The sequence below is a fragment of the Denticeps clupeoides genome, chromosome 5 (genome assembly GCF_900700375.1).
Source record: "Denticeps clupeoides chromosome 5, fDenClu1.1, whole genome shotgun sequence".
Classification (NCBI taxonomy): domain Eukaryota; kingdom Metazoa; phylum Chordata; class Actinopteri; order Clupeiformes; family Denticipitidae; genus Denticeps; species Denticeps clupeoides.
The window spans coordinates 519,982-543,914 of NC_041711.1; the positions used below are offsets into that span (position 1 = coordinate 519,982).

At 44.5% G+C, this 23,933-nt stretch overlaps 1 protein-coding gene and 1 pseudogene across 7 annotated transcripts in view; both read left to right on the plus strand.

Moving 5' to 3' along the window:
- The first annotated feature begins 2,806 nt into the window (after positions 1–2,806).
- Positions 2,807–23,933, plus strand: part of LOC114789762 (dedicator of cytokinesis protein 9-like) — a 53,124-nt gene continuing 31,997 nt past the window's right edge. For 5 of the 7 annotated variants that reach the window (XR_003749719.1, XM_028979109.1, XM_028979112.1 and 2 more), the window contains exons 1-14: positions 2,807–2,971; positions 12,540–12,656; positions 14,749–14,838; positions 15,681–15,763; positions 16,915–16,984; positions 17,480–17,575; positions 17,992–18,126; positions 18,220–18,394; positions 18,503–18,546; positions 19,001–19,075; positions 19,666–19,806; positions 20,445–20,645; positions 22,548–22,670; positions 23,223–23,305. Coding sequence is in view for 6 of the 7 variants with exons in the window: in XM_028979109.1 (XP_028834942.1) it covers positions 2,807–2,971; positions 12,540–12,656; positions 14,749–14,838; positions 15,681–15,763; positions 16,915–16,984; positions 17,480–17,575; positions 17,992–18,126; positions 18,220–18,394; positions 18,503–18,546; positions 19,001–19,075; positions 19,666–19,806; positions 20,445–20,645; positions 22,548–22,670; positions 23,223–23,305 (1,598 nt within the window). In the remaining variant the exon portion in view is untranslated. Of the gene's footprint in view, positions 2,972–11,330; positions 11,469–12,539; positions 12,657–14,748; positions 14,839–15,680; positions 15,764–16,914; positions 16,985–17,479; positions 17,576–17,991; positions 18,127–18,219; positions 18,395–18,502; positions 18,547–19,000; positions 19,076–19,665; positions 19,807–20,444; positions 20,646–22,547; positions 22,671–23,222; positions 23,306–23,933 lie in introns of those variants that run through there. The other 2 variants (XM_028979110.1, XM_028979113.1) reach the window with 2 other exon arrangements.
- Positions 13,704–13,862, plus strand: LOC114791372 (uncharacterized; annotated as a pseudogene).

Consider the following 23,933-nt stretch of genomic DNA (forward strand, 5'->3'; position numbering starts at 1 on the left):
GTGTGTGTGTGTGTGTGTGTGTGTGTGTGTAACTGAATCATGGTTTCTGATGGAGCTCCAGCATTAGATACACCATCACTCATCATTAATGTCCTCAGCTTCCTGCTTCTGTGTGTGCGCACACACACACACACACACACACACATCTGTCATGTAATTCAATCAGGCATTATTTCCTTGTTTCTACTGTCCCTCAAATGGGAATCTGACTGAATTAACAGGCCAAATTTTTGCTTTTATATTGGTTTTCTTGGTCCCATAATCTAGATACTGATCCAGAATAAATGTTTATGAAGAATCTACATGTTTGAGTACATCTACATTATTCTGTAGAATCACCTGATTGTTTCCTAATCCTCAAATATGTCCCCAGATGAAGCTATAGAACTGAATTCTGGTTAATATCATCCTGATAGGAACAAGCCTAAGCCTGGAGGTTTCTGTATTTAAGCAACTGTGATGGAGATACTGTCTCTCAAGCTACTGGGGGTGTCTTTCGTGATGAAGGATGGAGGCATGAAATATTTGAACCCATGTGCTCTGTGGCTTGGCTGGGCCACAGCTTTATTGCGGCCTGCTGTCTTGTTTATTTAATTTATAATTATAATAAATATGCATTTTATCAATAAACAAAAGAAGAGAATGATGAAGGGGTGATGAATGATGTATGTTTGTTTTTGTGTATGTGTGTGTGTGTGTGTATACGTGTATGTGTGTGTGTGTGTAAGAAGAGACTTAGCCTGACCTCTTTGGCCACGGTGCAGATGATGGCGGTTTTAATCCTCTTCAGTGGGACGGTAGAAAAGCAGGACAGGAGACCACATTACTGAACTTCTCACCCATGGTGAGCAGTGGGCACCATGACAGGTGCCCGGGGACCAGTGTGTGGGGACGGTACCTCAGTGGCACCTTGGCGGTTCAGGATTCGAACCGGCAACCTTTCCATTATGAGTCTGCTTCCACTGCCCCAAGGAGTCGATCCCGAGTCAACTGCTTGTGAAGCAGCTATGCTCACCTCTATACCACCAATGCACCAAGCTTCACATCTGGAGTTATTCTACATGAAAATAATGTCAATTTAGTTTTAATAGCCGCAAAGTTGGAGGTCTGTGAGAGAATCTCATTTGAAATGGTTCTTTTTTGTTGTTTAGAATGTGTGAATTCATTTTTATATCATGTCAACCAGTACTGCACTTCATTCCTCTCCTGTCATTTCATTAAAACTTATTTACGTCCTACACTTTCATGCAGTTTTTATCTGAAGCTCAACCATTTCAGCTTTAGTTATTAGTTTTTTCTTTATTATTACTGCTGTATCAAGGAGAACCACATACAGACAATGATAATACATCATACATACAGTATTTACCGGACGCCCTTATCCAGTTTCTTTAAGAAAATAAGGCTGAATTCAATTAATATGTATGGTTTGAAATAATACTAAGAAATTGGGACCGCCTAAATCAAATGAATTAAGTGGAAGCAACGTCCATGATCCCATTTTCTACATGGTGCTGTGGTTGGAGCAGCTTTCTGGCTCAGACAGGATCTGCTTCCTGGATCTTTAGACGTAACTGATTCATTTTTATGATGCACACTGTCCTGCAAAATTGTGAAATTATGGCTGTAGATCATAGTGGGACCAGCAGATGGTAGCATCAGTTCAGCTCAGAACTATAATATTTTGCCTCTTGACCACGCGGATCCAGGTTCGAGGTCCAGGCATGAACTGACATTCTCAACAACCACCTCTGAATGTGTCTCAAAATATTTGAAATCTGTGAGTGTTAAGTGTGTGGAAGTGTGTACATGTCTTGATTTATGAGGTGAGAGAGACCAACAAACATACGACCTCCCTGCCCGTGATGGTGACATCAGCAGCGTCATGTCGGACCATCAGCCTCAGCGGTTAGACTTTGAAGGACACCGAGTAACAGGATGAGTGAAAGGCCATTAGGTTCCATTCACTGTGAGCTCTGATTGAACTGTGTGTGTGTGTGTGTGTGTGTGTGTGTGTGTGCTGACGTGGACCACTCGCCGGCTGTCTCTGGAAGTGCTGCTCCATCATTAGTGTTCATTAGTGCAAGGCTTTCAAAGCAGAGTTCCCCTACAGAGAATAGCTGCTGGGTAAAATAACTCTCATATCCAGGAAGTATCTGCTGATGGATCCTTTATTGTCGGTCCTCTGTGGTCACATGTTTTTAAGTCACACTCACTGTCAGGATTGATGCCACTTCGCGCCAGTCGAGTAGCAGTGACCCTACTGTTCCATTACAACATGCTGTCTGGAGAGTGACCTACATTTTGGGTGAAGAGGGTTTACTAGCCTAGAAGAAGTCCACAGAAGACCACAAGCTCCCAGGTTCAAGTTTACATGGTGTCTACGCTGTTTTGGTAAGGAGCTCTGACTGCCAAGGAGTGTGTGTGTGTGTGTCTTTTGTCAGTAGAAGGTGAGAGAAGGAGAGGATCTGAAGATGTGGGATGGGGGTGAAGACAGAGAGGGAGGAGGAGAGTACAGGAGGAGGAGGGTGGAGGATTAGGAGAGGCAGAAGGGCAGCAGCAGAAGGAGAGAGGAGAGGAACCACAGCATCAGCAGACAAGTCGATGCCTTGCCTCCACAGGAGGACCAGGATAATCTTTCCTTTCGGATGGGAGGAGCAGTAGGTCTCTCCTCCTTACACCTTCCTGCTCTGGCCAAGCTGTGGAACAACAGAAACTTGGTCAGCCTGTTGAACTCGACTGGAAGGTGTTGGACGTGTCTGTGTGTGTGTGTGTGTGTGTGTGTGTGTGTGTGTGAACGAGAGCCATGGGCTGCACTGCCAGAGTGATTCTGTTTGAGGGCCTGCGGGCTCTACTAGAGAGGACCTGTAGCTACGTGTGTAAAGTGACAGACGAGCTGAGCGAAGCTCCAGACGAGGAGAACACCCTCAGCATCACAGGGTTGGTGACCTGGACCTCCACTACCACAATGGTAATGTGTGTGTGTGTGTGTGTTTCTGTAATTTCTACTATTGCTGCGATCGAGGCTCCTGAAATGCAAGAGGAGAACATCACCATCACCATTTACCTGATTTCAGATTAATACTGTGTAACCCATCTAAAGAAAGAGCTGGGTCTCTTACAGCATAATTGATTTTGAGATAATGCAGTTCTATACATGAAACTATGAAAACCATGGAAGTTCACATGATGCAAGAAATGTTTATGCTTGGTAATGATGGAGCACCCAGAATCTTCAGGTTGCGTATTAAACCTCTCAGCGGCAGATGACTTTTCATGTTTGTTAGGTGTGCTAATGTCAACTATCAGAACTCTGGAATTAAAAAAGCGCCTGATAACCTGCATGTTCATGTTGGTACTGGGCGTGGTCATGTTCACTAGGAATTAAAGCGCCTGATAACCTGCATGTTGGTGTTGGTAGTGGGTGTGGTCACGTTTATCTGGAATTAAAGTGCCTGATAACCTGCATGTTGGTGTCGGTAGTGGGCGTGGTGATGTTCAGTAGGAATTAAAGTGCCTGATAACCTGCGTGTTGGTGTTGGTAGTGGGCGTGGTGATGTTCAGTAGGAAATAAAGTGCCTGATAACCTGCATGTGGGTGTCGGTAGTGGGCGTGGTCACGTTCACTGGAATTAAAGCCCCTGATAACCTGCATGTTGGTGTTGGTAGTGGGCGTGGTCACGTTGACTAGGAATTAAAGCGCCTGATAACCTGCATGTTGGTGATGGTAGTGGGCGTGGTCACGTTCACTAGAAATTAAAGCGCCTGATAACCTGCATGTTGGTGTTGGTAGTGGGCGTGGTCACGTTCACTAGGAATTAAAGCGCCTGATAACCTGCATGTTGGTGTTGGTAGTGGGCGTGGTGACGTTCAGTAGGAAATAAAGCGCCTGATAACCTGCATGTTGGTGTTGGTAGTGGGCGTGGTCACGTTCACTAGGAATTAAAGCGCCTGATAACCTGCATGTTGGTGTTGGTAGTGGGCGGGGTCACGTTCAGTAGGAATTAAAGCGCCTGATAACCTGCATGTTGGTGTTGGTAGTGGGCGGGGTCACGTTCTTTATAATTAAAGCGCCTGATAACCTGCATGTTGGTGTTGGTAGTGGGCGTGGTCACGTTCACTAGGAATTAAAGCGCCTGATAACCTGCATGTTGGTGTCGTAGTGGGCGTGGTCACGTTCACTAGGAATTAAAGCGCCTGATAACCTGCATGTTGGTGTCGTAGTGGGCGTGGTCACGTTCACTAGGAATTAAAGTGCCTGATAACCTGCATGTTGGTGTCGGTAGTGGGCGTGGTCACGTTCACTATAATTAAAGCGCCTGATAACCTGCATGTTGGTGTTGGTAGTGGGCGTGGTCACGTTCACTGGAATTAAAGCGCCTGATAACCTGCATGTTGGTGTTGGTAGTGGGCGTGGTCACGTTCACTGGAATTAAAGCGCCTGATAACCTGCATGTTGGTGTTGGTAGTGGGCGTGGTCACGTTCACTGGAATTAAAGCGCCTGATAACCTGCATGTAGTTGTTGGTAGTGGGCGTGGTCACGTTCTTTATAATTAAAGCGCCTGATAACCTGCATGTTGGTGTTGGTAGTGGGCGTGGTCACATTTGTGTTGTAAAAAGACCGTGGTGGGGTGAGAACAGAATGTAGAAAACTCTCTCCCTCCACACAAAAGCACTGTATTCAACCACTCCAACTTGATGTTACCTGGCAGAAAGAGGCGTGGCACAATAGAGATTAAAAAATGAACAGTTTCTAATTTATTAACACCGGTAAATAATTATTGCAGTTACATGTGAATTTTGTATGTAAAAAGGTACCAATGTTACAGAGAAAACAAAAAGGAGAAGAAAGAGTAAAGAGAGAGGGAGAGAGAAGAGAAGCCATGAGAAAAAATGAGAGGATAGGGCAGAGTCGAAAACCAGAAGATCCGGTTTCGATGGAAAGACAGCTGGGAAAGAAAAGAAAAGGCCCTTTCCCCACATGTGAACAGACCTTTATACCCCTGGCCTACAGGAAGTTGTCACTGGCCTACAGGAAGTTGTCATAGCCCATTGAGACATACTGTATGTGATTTTGGGCAATATAAGAAATAAATGTTGTTGTTGTTGTTGTTATAGACCAATCAGAACCTGTTGTTTCTGATGTCACGCCCCCGGTGCCTCCCAGCTGGGGAAGACAAAGAGAGTGGGCGGTCCTGACTGCCGACACCTCACACGTTTGGCTCGGGGGGTGTTGGAATGCAATTTGACAAAGCGATGCAAAAACAGAGGTGTTGAATCTCTATGCACAACAAAGGCACAGGAATGTCATGTCTCCAAGATGTCCCATCTTACAGTGTACAGGGGGTATTTGGAGTTTAGAGGACGAAGGGAGATGGAGCAGAAACGGAGGAGATGGACGCTGTACTACATCTGGGCGTGTCATGTATTGACAGGAGGGGCTTAATCATTTAAATTGTGTCTAAACATCATTAAAGTTTATTTTCTGGATGTCAGATATAATTTGACACCTACACAAAGTAGTTCCTCCTCTCCAGTGTACAGGTAACCAGCAGCCTGTGAGGTTACTGAAGATACAGAATTCCACAGAATTCCAGCAAAGCTACATCCCCACACACTCACAGCTGGAGACTAAAAATGTCTCCAGCTGTGAGTGTGTGGGGATGTAGCTTTGCTCAGACACACACACACACACACACACACACACACACAGTGTCTGGGAGTACAGAGGCCATTCAGTACGGTCTGGCTTTGTCCTGCCTGAGAGATGGCTCTGACTGGGCAGGGGGATTGTCTGTGTGTCCCTGCTCAAGACTCCCTATTAAAATCCAGCTTCAACTTAAGCTCTCAAATAAATATTGGATACCAGTAAATTGATAATGCATCATGATTATAGACATCTCTTAATTTTTATGAAATATTATTTTTAGATTTATGGCTTTGAATGACTGAAACAATGTGAACTACATTTGTTTATTAGAATTGATATTACAGGCTGCCATTTTTGGCATCATGGTGAAAGCGTATATGACGTGGGCACACTGGGGACATCAGGGGTCCACCTTGTCCTCCTGATTATGAGAGAAGCTGCTGCAGTGAGATCCATCACTCTGCACCTGAGGTCGCCATGGTGACCACTGTGACCTCTATAAATGATGGAGCAGCTGTGAATAATGCATCAGACTGTCTCTCGTCATGAGGTGGGTCACCATCCAGAGAGATGGATGGTCGGGTGGATAGGGAGGTGAAGGGAAGCCATGGATGAGGGTTGAATGGGTGGCTGGGATGCAGTGGTACATGGATGAGCTCATTATGTGGAGAATGAGGGTGGTTCTGATTACATGCTGTCGACTGTTTAGTTGCTTAGTTCATTACTGAATTGGATAATTATTATTTCCTGTAATGCCCTGAAAATGCAGAATTGCACAATCACTGTAACACTGTAATGGAAAAGCAGACCATTCTATTTACACTTAGTATTATAGTTTTGTAAACTAAAAATGCTTTCAAACGTTTTCATCAGTTAACAAAAAGCAGTATTCAGAAAAAACAGCTCAGGTAAACAGTTAGAGGAACCTTTAGGAACTCGCTGCAGTATAGTATCGAAGTATAGATGATGAAGGTCCCATGGTTTGTAGAAGGTGTCCAAGGCAGAGTGCATCATAAATGTAATACATTAGTCTGGGTTACAGTCCATGAGGTTGTGCCGTGATTTCCGAAAAGCAGGATGTTCTTATTGACTCTAAAAGCCAGTAGCTGAAATAGCCTTTTGCATGAGCCCTTAACGCCCCGACTATCTGCCACTCCCAGAATAAGACGCAGAGGAACTAGACGTTTTGCAGACAATTGCGGCACAATATCCCACCACTTTTATTCAAGCTACAGTTCCAACGTAGACGAGAAGAATTTGAGAGAAAGTGTGATATTTGTGTGATTTCAGACCGAATGCGCTTCGCTTGACGCGGGTTCCCGGTAAGACAGTAGTGTCGTGTTGTAGATGTCTGGACACTCAGAGAAAGATCCACTTTTCCTTTGGTTGCTTTGGTTCTGTTGGTATGTCACGCCGCTCAGCGGTCACAGTTCACCGCGGTACTCAGGCCGGGCCGCCACAGTCACTACCGCCACAATCTTTAAGCAACGTCCACGTCTGCAGCGCCACGCATCCATTACACGATTCATTTCAACACTCCGAGGGGTTCCAGGAGGACAGTATGTCCCCGGGGGACATGCCCTTCAGTGTAGGCAGCAGTTTTTGGGCCTCAGTGACCTTATTTAAAGGCAAAATGAAGGAGTCCATCAGAGCTGAGACATTAACAGGCTGTTCATTTCGAAATTCCCGACTCCCAGTCGTGGAAAAACTCATAATGAGTAAAAAAGGCACATCTCCACTCGGCCAGGAAAGAAGATAACTATATATACACAGTAATAATTCCACGCACGGCGTACACCGCATCATACGTTGTGGAGATGTATGTAATCCCACCATCTTCCAGACTGGCTCGGCGTGTTTATCTCCGGGGACGTTCCGGTTTAGTGCTCATCTTAAGAACGTGGGGCAGCCAATGTCCCATTTCTCTGCCATGTCCAGCCTCTCGGGCAGGGCACTGACCTGGGATCCGCAATTCGGGGCTTGTGTGCCATAGTTCCGTTCTCGGCGGAAAGGAGTTTTTCATCAATCGTTTGAATAATTTGAATTTTGAAAATTTTTAATAATAATTAGGTTGAGGGACTGGCCTTGTTCAGTCGGCGAGTCTCTTTTATCTTTACAGGGAGTGCAGAATTATTAGGCAAATTAGTATTTTGTCCACATCATCCTCTTCATGCATGTTGTCTTACTCCAAGCTGTATAGGCTCGAAGGCCTACTACCAATTAAGCATATTAGGTGATGTGCATCTCTGTAATGAGAAGGGGTGTGGTCTAATGACATCAACACCCTATATCAGGTGTGCATAATTATTAGGCAACTTCCTTTCCTTTGGCAAAATGGGTCAAAAGAAGGACTTGACAGGCTCAGAAAAGTCAAAAATAGTGAGATATCTTGCAGAGGGATGCAGCACTCTTAAAATTGCAAAGCTTCTGAAGCGTGATCATCGAACAATCAAGCGTTTCATCCAAACTAGTCAACAGGGTCGCAAGAAGCGTGTGGAAAAACCAAGGCGCAAAATAACTGCCCATGAACTGAGAAAAGTCAAGCGTGCAGCTGCCAAGATGCCACTTGCCACCAGTTTGGCCATATTTCAGAGCTGCAACATCACTGGAGTGCCCAAAAGCACAAGGTGTGCAATACTCAGAGACATGGCCAAGGTAAGAAAGGCTGAAAGACAACCACCACTGAACAAGACACACAAGCTGAAACGTCAAGACTGGGCCAAGAAATATCTCAAGACTGATTTTTCTAAGGTTTTATGGACTGATGAAATGAGAGTGAGTCTTGATGGGCCAGATGGATGGGCCCGTGGCTGGATTGGTAAAGGGCAGAGAGCTCCAGTCCGACTCAGACGCCAGCAAGGTGGAGGTGGAGTACTGGTTTGGGCTGGTATCATCAAAGATAAGCTTGTGGGGCCTTTTCGGGTTGAGGATGGAGTCAAGCTCAACTCCCAGTCCTACTGCCAGTTTCTGGAAGACACCTTCTTCAAGCAGTGGTACAGGAAGAAGTCTGCATCCTTCAAGAAAAACATGATTTTCATGCAGGACAATGCTCCATCACACACGTCCAAGTACTCCACAGCGTGGCTGGCAAGAATGGGTATAAAACAATGAAAAACTAATGACATGGCCTCCTTGTTCACCTGATTTGAACCCCATTGAGAACCTGTGGTCCATCATCAAATGTGAGATTTACAAGGAGGGAAAACAGTACACCTCTCTGAACAGTGTCTGGGAGGCTGTGGTTGCTGCTGCACGCAATGTTGATGGTGAACAGATCAAAACACTGACAGAATCCATGGATGGCAGGCTTTTGAGTGTCCTTGCAAAGAAAGGTGGCTATATTGTTCGCTGATTTGTTTTTGTTTTGTTTTTGAATGTCAGAAATGTATATTTGTGAATGTGGAGATGTTATATTGGTTTCACTGGTAAAAATAAATAATTGAAATGGGTATATATTTGTTTTTTGTTAAGTTGCCTAATAATTATGCACAGTAATGGTGACCTGCACACACAGACATCCCCCTAAAATAGCTATAAAATAAAAACAAACTAAAAACTACTTCCAAAAACGTTCAGCTTTGATATTAATGAGTTTTTTGGGTTCATTGAGAACATGGTTGTTGTTCAATAATAAAATTATTCCTCAAAAATACAACTTGCCTAATAATTCTGCACTCCCTGTATTTGAACGCTGCTTTCCCGTTCTAGCAGATGATTGTGGCCAAAATATTTCCATGGACATTCCCAGGGGCGTCCGGTTTTATATGGTATAATCAAGGATATAAGGCCGAGTGGCCCAGAGCTCCACCAAAGACAATGTGCTCAACTCGCCACACTTTTTAAAGGAGGTCTGCTGGTCAGTTGATTCTTCACAGCTCTTCTGTTTCAATCTATATGGAATAATATGGGGCAGTGGTGGCCTAGCGGTTAAGGAAGCGGCCCCATAATCAGAAGGTTGCCGGTTCGAATCCCGATCCGCCAAGGTACCACTGAGGTGCCACTGAGCAAAGCACCGTCCACACACACTGCTCCCCGGGCTGCCCACTGCTCACTCAGGGTGATGGTTAAATGCAGAGGAAAAATTTCACTGTGTGCACTGTGTGCTGTGCTGCTGTGTATCACATGTGACAATCACTTCACTTTATTATTATTATATTAATAGTTTAATCTGAATATAAGAAAAGTGTTTCGGATGTCTGCGAGGTTCATTATGGAGGCCTGTTGCAGTGCTGTACTGTATGGCCTTCCATGCAGAAACAAAACGATGAGAAATGCAGTCGATTATCATATAAAAAATGAAGGTTTCTGGTAATATTCCAGCAGGTGTTATCTGCACACCTGGAAAAGTGCTCCTGTGCACTCGCCCAACCCAAAGGACAGTTGGACAGTACAAATATATACTGCATATATATATGTATATATACATATATATATATACACACACACACACACACACACACATAGAATTCAGTGTCAAATGACAATAGAAAGTTTATATTTACATGAAAGATTTTTGCTCTGATATACAGGAACTATGTAAAGGGAATCTTTGGCATCTCCTTCAGAAGATGTTCTTCTCACAATTTTATATTAATTTTCCATCTTCTGCAATTTCTCGTTTCTCATAGCAAATCTACCTTGTGTTGTAGGTTCTTGTTTTTTTTTGCTGAATGCTCATGAATTATTGGTCCTTCTGTCTTGTCTCAGTCAGCTCTTTCATTTTTTGACAGAAGCACATCTCCATTCTCAGAGTCTGTTCATCAGTCTTTGTCTATAGCTCTTTAATCTCGTTCACCTTCTACACCTTGACCATCAGGATCAAATTTAATTTGTTGACCAGAGACTTGCAGAAGGGAAGAGAGTCTTCATCTTTACCAGGCTGTCTGGGGACTATCAGACGCTTTATTTCCTAGTATTTACCCGACATCATTATCCCGAGCGACTTCAGTCAGTAGTTACAGGGACAGTCCCCCCCTGGAGACACTCAGTGTTAAGTGTCCTGCTCAGGGACACGATGGTAGTAAGTGGGATTTGAACCTGGGTCTTCTGGTGTGTTACTCACCAGGCTACTACCACCTCTTACGAGAGTATCTAATAAATTCACCATGTTGAGTTGGAGAAATGTGTGCTGTCTGGCTCTCTGTCTTGGTCTTTATTAAATATCGTCCATCGCTGATTAGGGACTGACCTTTAAAAACCGGTGGGGATGGTGGCGGGAAATGGTTTTGATTCTATGGGGGTAAATATGCTGAGGTGTGTGTGTGTGTGTGTTTGTTTACCCCATAGTGGGATCTCAGTGTGTAGGAAAGGACAGGAATTCGTCTGGTTTCAGAAAACCTTGTAAATCCAGGATAAAAGGACAGTAAAAGACATGCTGCTGGAAGAAAATTAAAGGAGCAGAATATTTAGAAACATGATGGATATGAAAATGAATTTTGGTGCTGGATTTTTGGGTGTGGTCTTGCACAGTTAAAGATTTGGCTAATCGTGCAGATGGCCAGCAGGCAGGCAGCAAGAGAGCTGTGAAAGACAAGTCATGACATAATATGAGGAAACAGACACACTCCTCCCTTGCTGAACAGCTGTGTGTGGGCGGGGCCTCCTTCTGCAGTGTGGAGGGCGGGGTTCTGTCTGGCCTCTAGATGAGGAAGACTCCGGTGTTTAAACAGAGTGGCAGAGGAGAGGCATGTGGTCTCCAGCTGAAGGTCCAACACTTGATCTGAACTCTGGGCTGCTGAGCTGGGGAGAGGTCCCAGGAAAGGTGGGCCAGAGGTGCCCAGGCCTGGGAGAGATGAACGTTCTAGAGGAGCAGGCTGGGGTAGGTCCAAGTGTCTCAGTTTGGGTCAGATTGGCAGAAGTGTCTTCAGGGTTGTGAACCACTTGGTCTGCTTGCGGGTTACCTGCATGTTGTACAGGAGGAACTAACTACCCACCCAGACCTTGTTGTTGGTGTGTAATTATTTCTGACACCCAGAAGATGAACCGTTATGATGTTTTTATAAATGAAGTTTAAAAGGGGAGGAGCCTGTAGGAGTAACTGACAGCTGCCGCACGTTTTAGGTATTGTTGGACCGCAGCAAATATGCAGATCAGCTCTTTAATTCATGAATTGTGACATTACCATGTAAAATATGAAGTTATTTGTATGTAGTACTGGAATCCTGCCATGTCATGTTCATAGAGAGCAGATCCACCATAATAATGAAGCTCAGAAAGGCTTTTAATACGTTTGGATTATCTGTGATGAATTCTCTCTTCCAGGCAGCTCTCTGGTCTCACGATTAACAGAATTCTAATGAATGTGCTGGCTGCTGTCCCACAAGTCTGGTCCGTTTGGAGTCATTATCCCCTGACGGCCTCTGCTGACGCTTCACAGAAACTGCTAGCTGAGTTTGGCGTATTTTCCACTACGTGGAGCCCAGCCGAGCTGCTGATCACAACCTCTTTTCCAGCGTCCTGTAGTGTGTGGGTGAATGGTCACTGCAGTGTGTTTTTTCTGGTCACTCTGGGTGCATCATGAATTCTTCTCACCAGTGTCAATTATGAACGTTTGGAAAAGCTGTTGTGTATTGAGAAGTTCTCAGGCCTTATCTACAGGCAGTGTCCCTCCAGGGAGGGCTGAGCTAAAAAGGTGGCATTTAGAATATCAGTCCCAGACTCTCACTGACGACAGTGATGTGACATGACACCAGTGACGTCATAATGGACCTTCTGACAGGAACCTGACATGGACCAGTCATGTTGAGTCTTAGTGTCCGGACAGTGCCTGGTACAGATGTGCACAGGGCCTGAGTGTTCTCAACGTTTCTTGACTGAGAGGACTCTTTATATGAGACATTGTCCTCTTCGCGGTGTCTAACGTGCTTGTGTGTGTGGTTTTGTTTTGCAGGTGAAGCCCAAGGTGGTTGAGCCGCTGGACTATGAGAATGTCATACTGCAAAGGAAGAGTCAGATCCTCAGCGATGTCCTCAGAGACATGCTCCAGTTTCCTCTGGATGACTTCCAGGTGAAAAATCTCATTTCTGCTCATGTATCTGCAGCTTTTGTTGTTTTTATCATTATTTTGTACTCCACCCTCCCATTTCAATCGTAAAATCTGCATTTGTCTCCACCATACAGGACTTCTGTCCTTTGGTGGTACAGAATTCAGTTGTAGTTGTTGTTAAGGGTCAGAAGGTAAAGTGTCAGGTTCAAGATCACAGGTCAGTTCTCCTGACCTTCTCACTCTCATTCAGCATTTCCTGATATTTGACCTTCTCCTCCTCCTCCTGCTTCTGGTTAATCCTCACGTCCAGGTCTCATTTCAGACATGCAGCAGCAGCCTACAGGCCGCAGGGAAGAAACTGTGAAATTGTGAAATGAACAGGACCTTTTGACAAAGTTTTACATTTACAGCATTTACCAGACGTCCTTATCCAGAGCGAGTTACATCAGTAGTTACAGGGACAGTCCCCCCCTGGAGACACTCAGGGTTAAGTGTCTTGCTCAGGGACATAATGGTAGTAAGTGGGTTTGAAGCTGGGTCTTCTGGTAGGCGAGTGTGTTTCCCACTAGATAAACTGGGGACATAAAGTACACATTTAGTAAAAATCATGAATACAACAAGAAGACAGCTTGTGGGATGACGCTTTTGGAGATTCTGGCAGTGAGGGCCCGAATGCTTTAGTACCTTTTTCCGGATGGTAGGAGGATGAGGAGTGCATGTGAGGGGTGTGTAGAGTCCTTCACAATGCTGGTGGCTTTCCGGATGCAGCCTGTGTGGTAAATGTCTATTATGGAGAGAAGAGAACCTCCGATGATCTTCTCAGCTTCCTCACTATCCGCTGTAGGGTCTTGCGGTCCACGTTCAGTCCACGTTCAGAAACGGATCTTACACCAGGGTTGGACCATTACGGCCAAAATGATAATCGCAATTATTTTAGCTATATAGTAATTATGAGTATTAATCATATTTATTTATTATTTTAGGTAAAACACATGTTATTGCACTTTCTATTGTAAACAAACAGTCAACAAGGCTTTCAGATTTTTGGCGATAAAAACCAGCCCATCAACATTTTCATCGCCTTTTGGCCTAGATCAAGTGTAGCATCTGTCCCCCAGCGGGGGACTACATATTAAGCAGAGTTCTATAACTCGGCAAAGGGGCTTGTTCCTTCCGCTCCACGCATCCACCCAGTATTGCAGTGCCTCTGGGAGCGGTGCACTTCCTCTGTCGGGGCAGAAGTGGCCCCGTAATCAGAAGGTTGCTGGTTTGAATCCCCGAACCGCCAAGGTGCCACTGAGCAATGTCCCCACACACTGCTCCCCGGTCACCTGTCATGGTGCCCACTGCTCACCAAGGGTGATGGTTAAATACAGAGGACACGTTTCACTTTCACTTAAGAGATGACCGAAGGCAGGTCACTATGAAAAAACTTCACTTTTTTATATATTTATTATGAAAGATGAACATCTTATTTGGGGAAAAAATAACTATGGACCGGGTAGGTCCATAAACTAACTATGCAATATACAGGAAATCCCTATTAAATCAGTTTCATTAAATTTCGATTTTTCCCATGTTAATTCTTCTGAATTCTTCTTTACTCTGTTTCTGTGCAACGAGACGTCATTTGAGTCTGAGTCAAAGTGATCACAAAGAATCGCAAAGACCGTATTAAATAACTGTAAATGTAAACAATAATTTTTCAAAGTGTGGAAACAGATTTCATTAGATAATACTTCTAATATGAATACAGACTTACACACTATTTGTGCAAAATCATTTTTTATCAGAGCTGTTTCCAGTTATAGACCAAAGTCAGTTTAGAGAGAATTCCTTATTATTGAATGATTGAATTGCTTATTTATTAGGTATTCTAAACGGTGTCTTTCCCCTGTTGCCGCTGTTCGTGCTTGATATCCTGCAGCCTTTAGGGGTGGATCTGAAAGCGGGCCGCCCTGCAGTAGGTCCCTGGGCATGTTCATCACTCTTTGGCGCCCCGTCTCTCCGTTACGGCACTGGCCACTCTGTATGCCTGTAATCTTCTCTTTTCAAATGGGGGAGAATAACAAATTCAATTTTCTCTTTGGTGGTGATGACTTGTTGTCCACAGATCTCCATGCTGAAACGCCAGGACCGGACCCTGTTCTGCACCGTTCCTGAAGATGCACATAAAGAAGCTCATAGTCTGTTGGTCCGGGAGGTGAGTCTCACACAAACAACGTTCAGACTTTCCTTCTTCACACTCCCACAACACCATGCGTCTTTTTCATGTGAAAATAATAATAATACAATCTTGTACGAATGCATTTACATACATTTACAACTTACAACGTGCATTCAAGTTACTATCGATGAAGAGATCGATTCCGGTTCACTAGGACCCCAACTATGAATACATCTATTTTATTCACTCTGTTGTAGATTCTGTTCATTCACAAGTTCGACAATAAGAAGGTTAATCTAAATATTCTTTAAAGAGGAAGGTCTTGAATGCACACACCTTCATCCCCCAAGAACTGTACCTTTTTATAACTGTTATTACATGCCCTCTATAAATTTAATAAGAAGTCAAATTTAACTAATTTATCAAGATGCAATGATATAATGTATTTAACAGATATTTAAATGTTGAGTTGGTTGGGTTGTACGACTGAATAAATAGACACACACACACTCACACACACACGCACTGATGTTAATTTACAGCTGGAGCTCAGACAGGCTCTGGTGAGGGAGGTCTGGGCGTGGTCATCGGAGGCAGGAAAGTAATATTTCTCCCTGTGACATCATGAGCAGTGTGTAACCCTGAGCCCTGAGTAACAGAGAGCGGGTTTATAAAAGTGGATAAAGTTGACAGAAGTGAAACCCGTGTTGACATGATACATGATTTACCCAGAGTGCAATAGTGTCTGCTGCAGGCATGGCTGCTTTCAAAACAGAAGGCTGCGTCTGGATACAGTATTCTTTAAGTGAGGCCTGTGTGTGTATGTGTGTGTGTGTGTGTGTATGTGTTCTCAGCTTGTGTTTCTTCTTTCTTCACAGTGCATCAAGACGTATAACTCCGACTGGCATGTTGTGAGTTACAAGTATGAGGATTATTCTGGAGACTTCCGGCAGCTTCCCAAGTAAGAATCAGAACAAGAAAACACTCGGAGCGGAGGAATGAAGCGAGAGGGTTTGAGAGCGAGAATGTGTTCGGTTGATAATTTATCCCCCAGTGGTGGAGGTAAGGAAGTGGACTCGTAATCGGAAGGTCCCGTCCCCACACACTGCTCCCCGGGCACCTGTCATGGCTGGTGGGTTAAATGCAGAGGACACATTTCACTGTGTACACTGCGCTGGAAAAAAGGAAATAAATGAATTTAGTAAATGTAACACATTTAGTGTATGTTTCTTTTTTAAATACGATTGATATGATGTTTCAGTATATTTCAGTTGTTTATCGAGAATGTAGAATATACTGGATTTTTTTCACATTGACTGAAAGTGACTAAAATCATTTTAATCACGTTTGGCCATAACCCCTGATCATTGGATCAGAACAGGGCAATTTGCTGGGAATATGCAGGCAGGGTTTTCGTTCTGTGTCACTGGTGGGAAGGAGATGAACTGAACAAGGTTGATGGGTTGGTGACTGTGCTGGTAAACTTTGAGAACCACAGAGATCAACGTTGCCAGATTGTAAATGGTGAAGTTAGCAGTAGGGATTATGGATGTGCGATACCCCTGATTTCCTTTTTGATACGATATCCAGTAAAATTCAGGTTGCTATTGGCGAAACTGATACCTTATACATAAAGTAAACGTGATTAAAAAGTGTGTTTCCTGTGGCGGGAGCGCGGCTGGGACGTTTGGTTCTCGCGTCACTGAGCCACGTTGATGCATGAGGAGCAGAATTTCTACCGGCACGCTTAATTTCAGTTCGAACGTGGTACAGAAATAGAAGAGCAAAAGTATCGATACCATTGTGCTATTATCGATCCACTACTGATACCAACTTGGTACCGATATTATCGATATTTAGGATCGATCCGCACATCCCTAGTTAGCGTTAATGCTGATGACATCACTCAATAAATAGGTATTACAAAACTGACTATGTTGACCCAACATGATTTTTTTAAAAACATTCTGAGTAACAATTTATTGAGAAAAACAGAACCTAGAACCTGGATCAATGGTCTCCAGTTGCTCTTTCCTGCTGCATTTTCAAGCTCTGTCTTCATATTATATTTAAAAAGTGAATGATGTAACTGACCTTTGACCTCTCGTGCAGTAAAATCCCTCTCCCGGAAAAGTTGCCGGTTCACGTGTTTGAGGTGGATGAAGATGCCAACAGGGATGAGGTAGGCTGATCAATTCTGAGTGTGTGGGGTTCCGGGGAAAGGTCAGCTCATGTCCCAGCCCTTCACAGTTCACTCCTGGGGGACGAGTGAAGGTTACTGGGACATGAACTCTTCAGGAAAGTTTCGACCTTGTGTGCACTCTTGCTCTCTCATGGGGAAAATAGCGCTCATGTTCGCATGGAAATGTTGTCTTGATTTCTTTAGGAAAGATTTCTAGGAAGACAACATTAATGTTGCTAAAGATGCTCTTACATTTACATTTACAGCATTTACCAGACGCCCTTATACAGAGCAACTTACAGTCAGTAGTTACAGGGACAGTCCCCCCCTGGACACACTCAGGGTTAAGTGTCTTGCTCAGGGACACGATGGTAGTAAGTGGGATTTGAACCTGGGTCTTCTGGTTCATAGGCGAGTGTGTTACCCACTAGGCTACTACCACCCTATTCATCAGTGTGTGTGTGTGTGTGCACGTGTGTCTCTCTCTCTCTGTAGGACTCTGCATCTCTGGACTCTCAGAAAGGCGGCGTGTCCAAGCACGGCTGGTTATATAAAGGCAGCATGAACGGGGCCATCGGTGTCACCATGCGCGTGAGTGTCCCCACAAACTCAGTCAAGATGAAGAGATACGGTTTATTAATTAATTTGATGAAAATGCCCACAAAGCAGTACAATTAATTAAAACATCCAAATAATTATTTACTGTTGCATCTTTGAATGTCTTGAAGATCAATTTAATTGAAAGAGCTGAACCTCCTTGACAGAGGAACTCTACTTCCCACGCATCCCACAATCAGTCTGTTGTCACTTGTCACTTGTAACTTTCTTATAGTCTGATTATGGCAGGAAAAAGTACCACAGAGCGAGTAAAATGATTCATGGTTGGAGTCCTGGAGAACCAGAACTGGTTCCTTCATTGATGGTAACATGAAGGCACGTGGATAAGGACGTTTGTAAATGTCATGTTGTCCCTCGGTCCCCCTGCCTCCCTCCTCTGACCCTGCCAGTCTTTCAAAAGACGCTACTTCCACCTGACCCAGTTGGGAGATGGTTCCTACAACCTCAGCTTCTACAAGGATGAGAAGATCTCCAAAGAGCCCAAAGGCACCATTTTTCTGGACTCGTGCATGGGTGTAGTGCAGGTAGATGCCGGCGTGATGCATGTCGTGCACGCTCTGGAGTGCAAACCGGAAAAACCTTCCAAGTCTAGCGGCTTTTACTCTTTGTGTGTGTAGAATAGTAAAGTGCGGCGCTTTGCATTTGAGCTGAAGATGCAGGATAGGAGCACCTACCTGCTGGCTGCAGACAGCGAGGTGGAGATGGAGGACTGGATCAGTACCCTCAACAAGGTCCTCTACTCTGGCTTTGAGCTCGCCCTGCAAGAGAAGAGGAACGGCAACATACCTGATGGTGTGTAGACAATCTCTGCATTTAACATGAAGCAGGAATACATCATCATCCTGTAAAAGTCTGTATTCTTGGTTTTGTGTGTGAGGTTGTCTCTCGTCTCCCCTGCAGATGATGAAGTGGGGAAGGCGGACGCCCCCTCTGGAAATTTTTTGGTACGTCATGTTCCACAGCGATCCTAGTCATCGTTGAACGTTCGGTTCCTTCAGGAACAGACCTGTTCTACGGCTGCTACTGTTACAAAAACACTTTTCTCATTTTTATTTGTAAGATTTTTTGCATCAGTCGACTTTGAGCCTTGTAGGGGCTTCCAGATCCACCCACTCTTTGTAGGTGGATGGGGAACCATCTGCTCTAATGGGACATCTGCAGGAGCAATGCAGCAATTTCTCCAGCATTGTACACTGAGGTAACATGTTCTCTGTAGAAAGTCCTGAGGGAACCTAACGTTCGACAATGCAGACACACATGCAGCGGGTTCAAAAAACCCACATTCACATACTTGAGGAATATGTGCTCGCACCCATCCAGCAATATGAATTTATTCATCATCATATTGTTCTCCATAATTCATGTTCTATCTCTCATTTCCTGCTGTGGTCTATCCAGAGTGGCAGAGACATCGAAAACAGGATGATGAGCGAGACCCGACTCAAGCTGTTCACCCTGGACCGGGACACTCAGGTGAGCGTATATGTCCCACCACGGCGGTCTGAGTAGACGAATGGAGGACAAGGGCGGCCGGCCAGCTGCTGCACTTACCCCAGCTTCACAGCACATCATCTAGAGCAGGGGCCACAATCCACAGACACTCCAGGAGCCATTTGGACCCGGATTCCACTAAAGGGAACGCACAGAACGCCGTTTTTACCAGCACGAACATGCGTGTAACTTAACTCTACACATCTTACTCAAATCATTAAACACGAAATATTACAAACCCCAAGAGGCGACTCGAATTGAATAAACTGATGAACAGCTCTGCAGGCGTATACCGATATATGGCATTTAAAAAATTACACGTTGTATTACGATCACAATAATCTTCAAATTTCAATCTACAATAAAAAACAACAGATAACAGTTAAATTATTGTGCATTTTCCAAAGCCGCAGGGAGCCGCGGGTCTAGAACCTCACTGTTCTTCAAATTTAACATTAAACATTGATGTGTTGTGGTCAGAAGGTGAATCTCCTCTCTCATCAGCGGTGTGAAAAAGATGCTGAATTGCTCTATACATCTAGTTATGAAGCATGCATGTTCTTGTGATCCAGAAGCTGGATTTCTCTGGGATTGAGCCGGATGTTCGTCAGTTTGAGGAGAAGTTCGGGAAGCGCGTGCTGGTGAACTGCAACGACCTGTCATTCAACCTGCAGAGCTGTGTGTCTGAGAACGAAGAAGGACCCACCACGAATGTACACACACACACACACACACAGGAAGTACACAGACTTACACACCAGACTAATGTTTGGAGACCTTATTTATGGGTATTGCATTTTTCACGGGACTATGAAATCACACATGTAATAAACCAAAAAATGGCAAAAAAGGCAAAAGGTTGAGCATTTGCTGTGATGGCAGCATTTCACATCTTCTCTCCAGCACCTTACGTTGGACAACGGGGATGGTTTCCAACATTTGCTTATACTGAACACTCTTTTATCATTCACTCATGTAAATGAGCAGCTCATCAAGCGACTTTTGATGGTGAACAAAGCCGCCATGAAGGTAAAAAGAGGAAAATACAGATTCATCAAACATGCTTCACTTCCGCCTGGATTGGATTCTTCAAAACTGCCTCCATCTTAGTCTCTGTAACCACCACAGAGGTGTGTCTTTTGATTGGTAGTGTAAGTACACACTGAAACGAACTCTAATAGTGCATCTTCTTCTGGTATAGACATGAGGATGTATCTATACAATGGAACAGAACATTTTCTAGTCTCCTGAGGCACACGAAACATCATTTAAATTAGGCTTTGGGCCTCCTAATTTCAGTTTCATCTCCTTACCCAGCCAGTAGAATATCTGTCATCTTTTCTTCTTGCAGGTGGAGCCGTTCTTCGTCGTTCTTGCTCTCTTTGATGTCCAGAACAGCAGGAAGATCTCTGCAGATTTTCATGTTGACCTCAACCACCCTTTAGTCCGAAAGATGATCTCTAACACCAGCAGCAATCTTCTGAATGGGGAGACAGGGGTGGAGGTGCAGGTGAATGGGATGCCAGAGGGGGCGCTACAGTATCCCAGGCAGGTTAGTAGTCACCGTGTTGCATGAGTATTTGATGTATAGAGTACAATGTACCAAGCAAAATTCAATTCTTACCATCTCCACAGACGAGACATGCTAGTGCAACAATACCAAAAACCCAGCTCAATATACTGCTCAAAAAATATGAATAAATGAAATATTCACATTAAATACTTTGTTCTTTACATACTTGAATGTGCTGACTAAAATCTCACCACAATTTTCAATGGAAATCACATGTATCAACTCATGGAGGTCTGGATTTGAAGTCACACTGGAAAAACACACTACTGGCTGATCCAACTTTGATGTAATGTCCTTAAAACAAGGTAGATGGAGCAAGACATGATATCCCAGATGTGATCAGTTGGAATCAGGTCTGGAGAACCTTCATCTTGCAGGAACTGCTGACACACTCCAGCCACATAAGGTCTAGCTTTGTCTTGCATTAGGAGAAACCAGGGCCAACCACACCAGCATATGGTCTCACAAGGGGTCTGTGGATCTCATCTCGGTTCCTGGTGGCACTCAGGCTACCTCTGGCGAGCACATGGAGTGTGTCTCCAGACTCTGCCCTGTCTGTCACATGTGCTCAGTGTGAACCTGCTTTCATCTGTGAAGAGCACAGGGCGCCAGTGGAGAATTTGCCCATCTTGTTGTTCTCTGGCAAATGCCAAACGTGCTGCACGGTGTTGGGCTGTAAGCACAACCCCCACCTGTGGACGTCGGGCCTTCATACCACCCTCATGGAGTCTGTTTCTGACTGTTTGAGCAGACACATGCACATTTGTGGCCTGCTGGAGGTCATTTAGCAGGGCTCTGGCAGTGCTCCTCATAGCACAAATGTGGAGGTAGAAGTCCTGCTGATGGGTTTTTGCCCATCTACGGCCTCCTCCATGTCTTATGATGTACTGGCCTGTCTCCTGGCAGCACCTCCCTGCTCTGGACACTACGCTGACAGACACAGCAAACCTTCTTGCCACAGCTTGCATTGATGTGCCATCCTGGATGAGCTGCACCACCTGCGCTACTTGCGTATGTTCTAGACTCCATCTCATGATACCACCAGAGTGGAAGCACCACCAGCATTCAAAAGAATCCAAAACATCAGCCAGAAAGCACAGGAAGTGAGAAGTGGTCTGTGGTCCCAACCCGCAGGACCACGCCTTTATTGGGGACTGCCTATAATTTCCTCTTGTTGTCTATTCCATTTGCACAACAGCATGAGAAATTGATTGTCAGTGTTGCTTCCTAAGTGGAAGGTTGGATTTGTCATTGAATTTACATTGTTGTATAAGTTTTCCCTTCATTTTTTTTGAGCAGTGAATATAAATAAATATCTAAATAGGAAAGTATAAGTTGTGGAACACAAGTGTGTGTAATGCCATGCTGGAGTAAAAGTGAGGAAGCGCAAGTGCTCGATATTGAAAAGAAAACGTGATATTTTAATAAACAAAGAAAGCAAAGAACGGAAAAACAGAACAAGCAGCATACAGGGTACCTTCAGACTACACACAAAAGTACACAACACGTCCACAGTCTGACATATGAAGGCTTCTAATCACCCACTAACAGCCTGTTTGTGCCTGATTACAGCGTGTAAGTTGCATGACGTAAAGTGAAAGTGTCGTGTGCTACGGCATTGCACGTGATGAGGTGACCGAATTTTTATTGCCTGGAGAAGGAAAAAGTAAAGCAGGACTTCTAAGTGGAAGTCTTACGGCCCTGGGGTACAAGCTGTCCCATGTGTGTATTGCCCTGAGTCCCCTGCCAGGTGGCAGCAGTGTGCAGGGACGGCACCTTGGTCAAGGGGACCTTGGTGGTGCGGCATACTTCCGATTCCCGCTAGGCCACCATGTAGTGATGAGTGGAGCTCACTGCTTGACACATTTTCTCTTGTTTCAGGGGGTCTTCTCTGTGACATGTCCTCATCCTGATATCTTTTTGGTAGCTCACATTGAGAAGGTCCTGCAGGGAGCGATCTCGCATTGTGCTGAGCCCTACATGAAGAACTCCGACTCTGTCAAGGTACAGTGTCCCTCAAACTCCACAAATGTTCACCTATATCTGGATTCTGAGCCGGTTATAAATGATCATTCTTTTTTATAATGTGTTTTTTACAGTTTACAGCTGTAAATGAAGTGTATTTTTCCCCTCTGTGACTTCTCACTTCAGAACTATAGAGTCTGGTATGTAGTTCTCCTGGCTAAGCCCATGGGGACAGTGGTGGAAGCGGCCCCGTAATCAGAAGGTTGCCGGTTCAAATCCCAATCTGCCAAGGTGCCACTGAGGTGCCACTGAGCAAAGCACCGTCCCCACACACTGCTCCCCGGGCGCCTGTCATGGTGCCCACTGCTCACTCAGGTTGATGGTTAAATGCAGAGGACAAATTTCACTGTGTGCACCGTGTGCTGTGCTGCTGTGTATCACATGTGACAATCACTTCATTTTATCTTTATTTCCATATCGATAAAGGAGAAGGAACGGTGCTGATTCTCATAATACATATTGTATTGTTAATGACAAATGACTTTGTTTATTTATAATTAAGTCTGAAATGCTCTGTCTTCGTTTGCTCAGGTTGCCCAGAAGGTGCTGAAAAATTCCAGGCTTGCCTGCAGCAGACTGGGTCAGTACAGGATGCCATTTGCTTGGGCGGCCAGGTACCGGTTTATTTTTCACACGCTGGTTTGATATGTTTGGTGAAATTGGCTTAATTTTAATGCAAGTTAACATTCTAATGCAATATGTTAGTGTGCTACCATTAAAACCATCAACACGAAGACATGATGTGTTGGGTGAAATGTTACATGCTTACACCACCACTGGCTGGGGGAATGGACTTACAATGTAATGGGTGAAATTTGGCATCATTTGGTACATCTATCGGATGTTTAATTTAATGTTATTAACCTTTAATGGTGGGAAACTATAGCAAAAAATATCTAGAGGACAACTGTAAAAGGAAATCAATAGGAGGATGGAGGAATGAAAAAGACAATTTACATTGATAGATTCTCACCGAAGGCATCAAAACTATGAATGAACACATGTGGAGTTATGAACTTAACAAAAAGTGGAGACCTGGCCTCCACAGTCACTGGACCTGAACACAATCCAGATGGTTTGGGGTGAGCTGGACCCCATCAAGTGCTAAACACCTCTGGGAACTCCTTCAAGACTGTTGGAGAAGCATTTCAGGTGATGACCTCTTGAAGCTCATCGAGAGAATGCCAAGAGTGTGCAAAGCAGTAATCAGAGCAAAGAAACTAGAATATAAAACATGTTTTC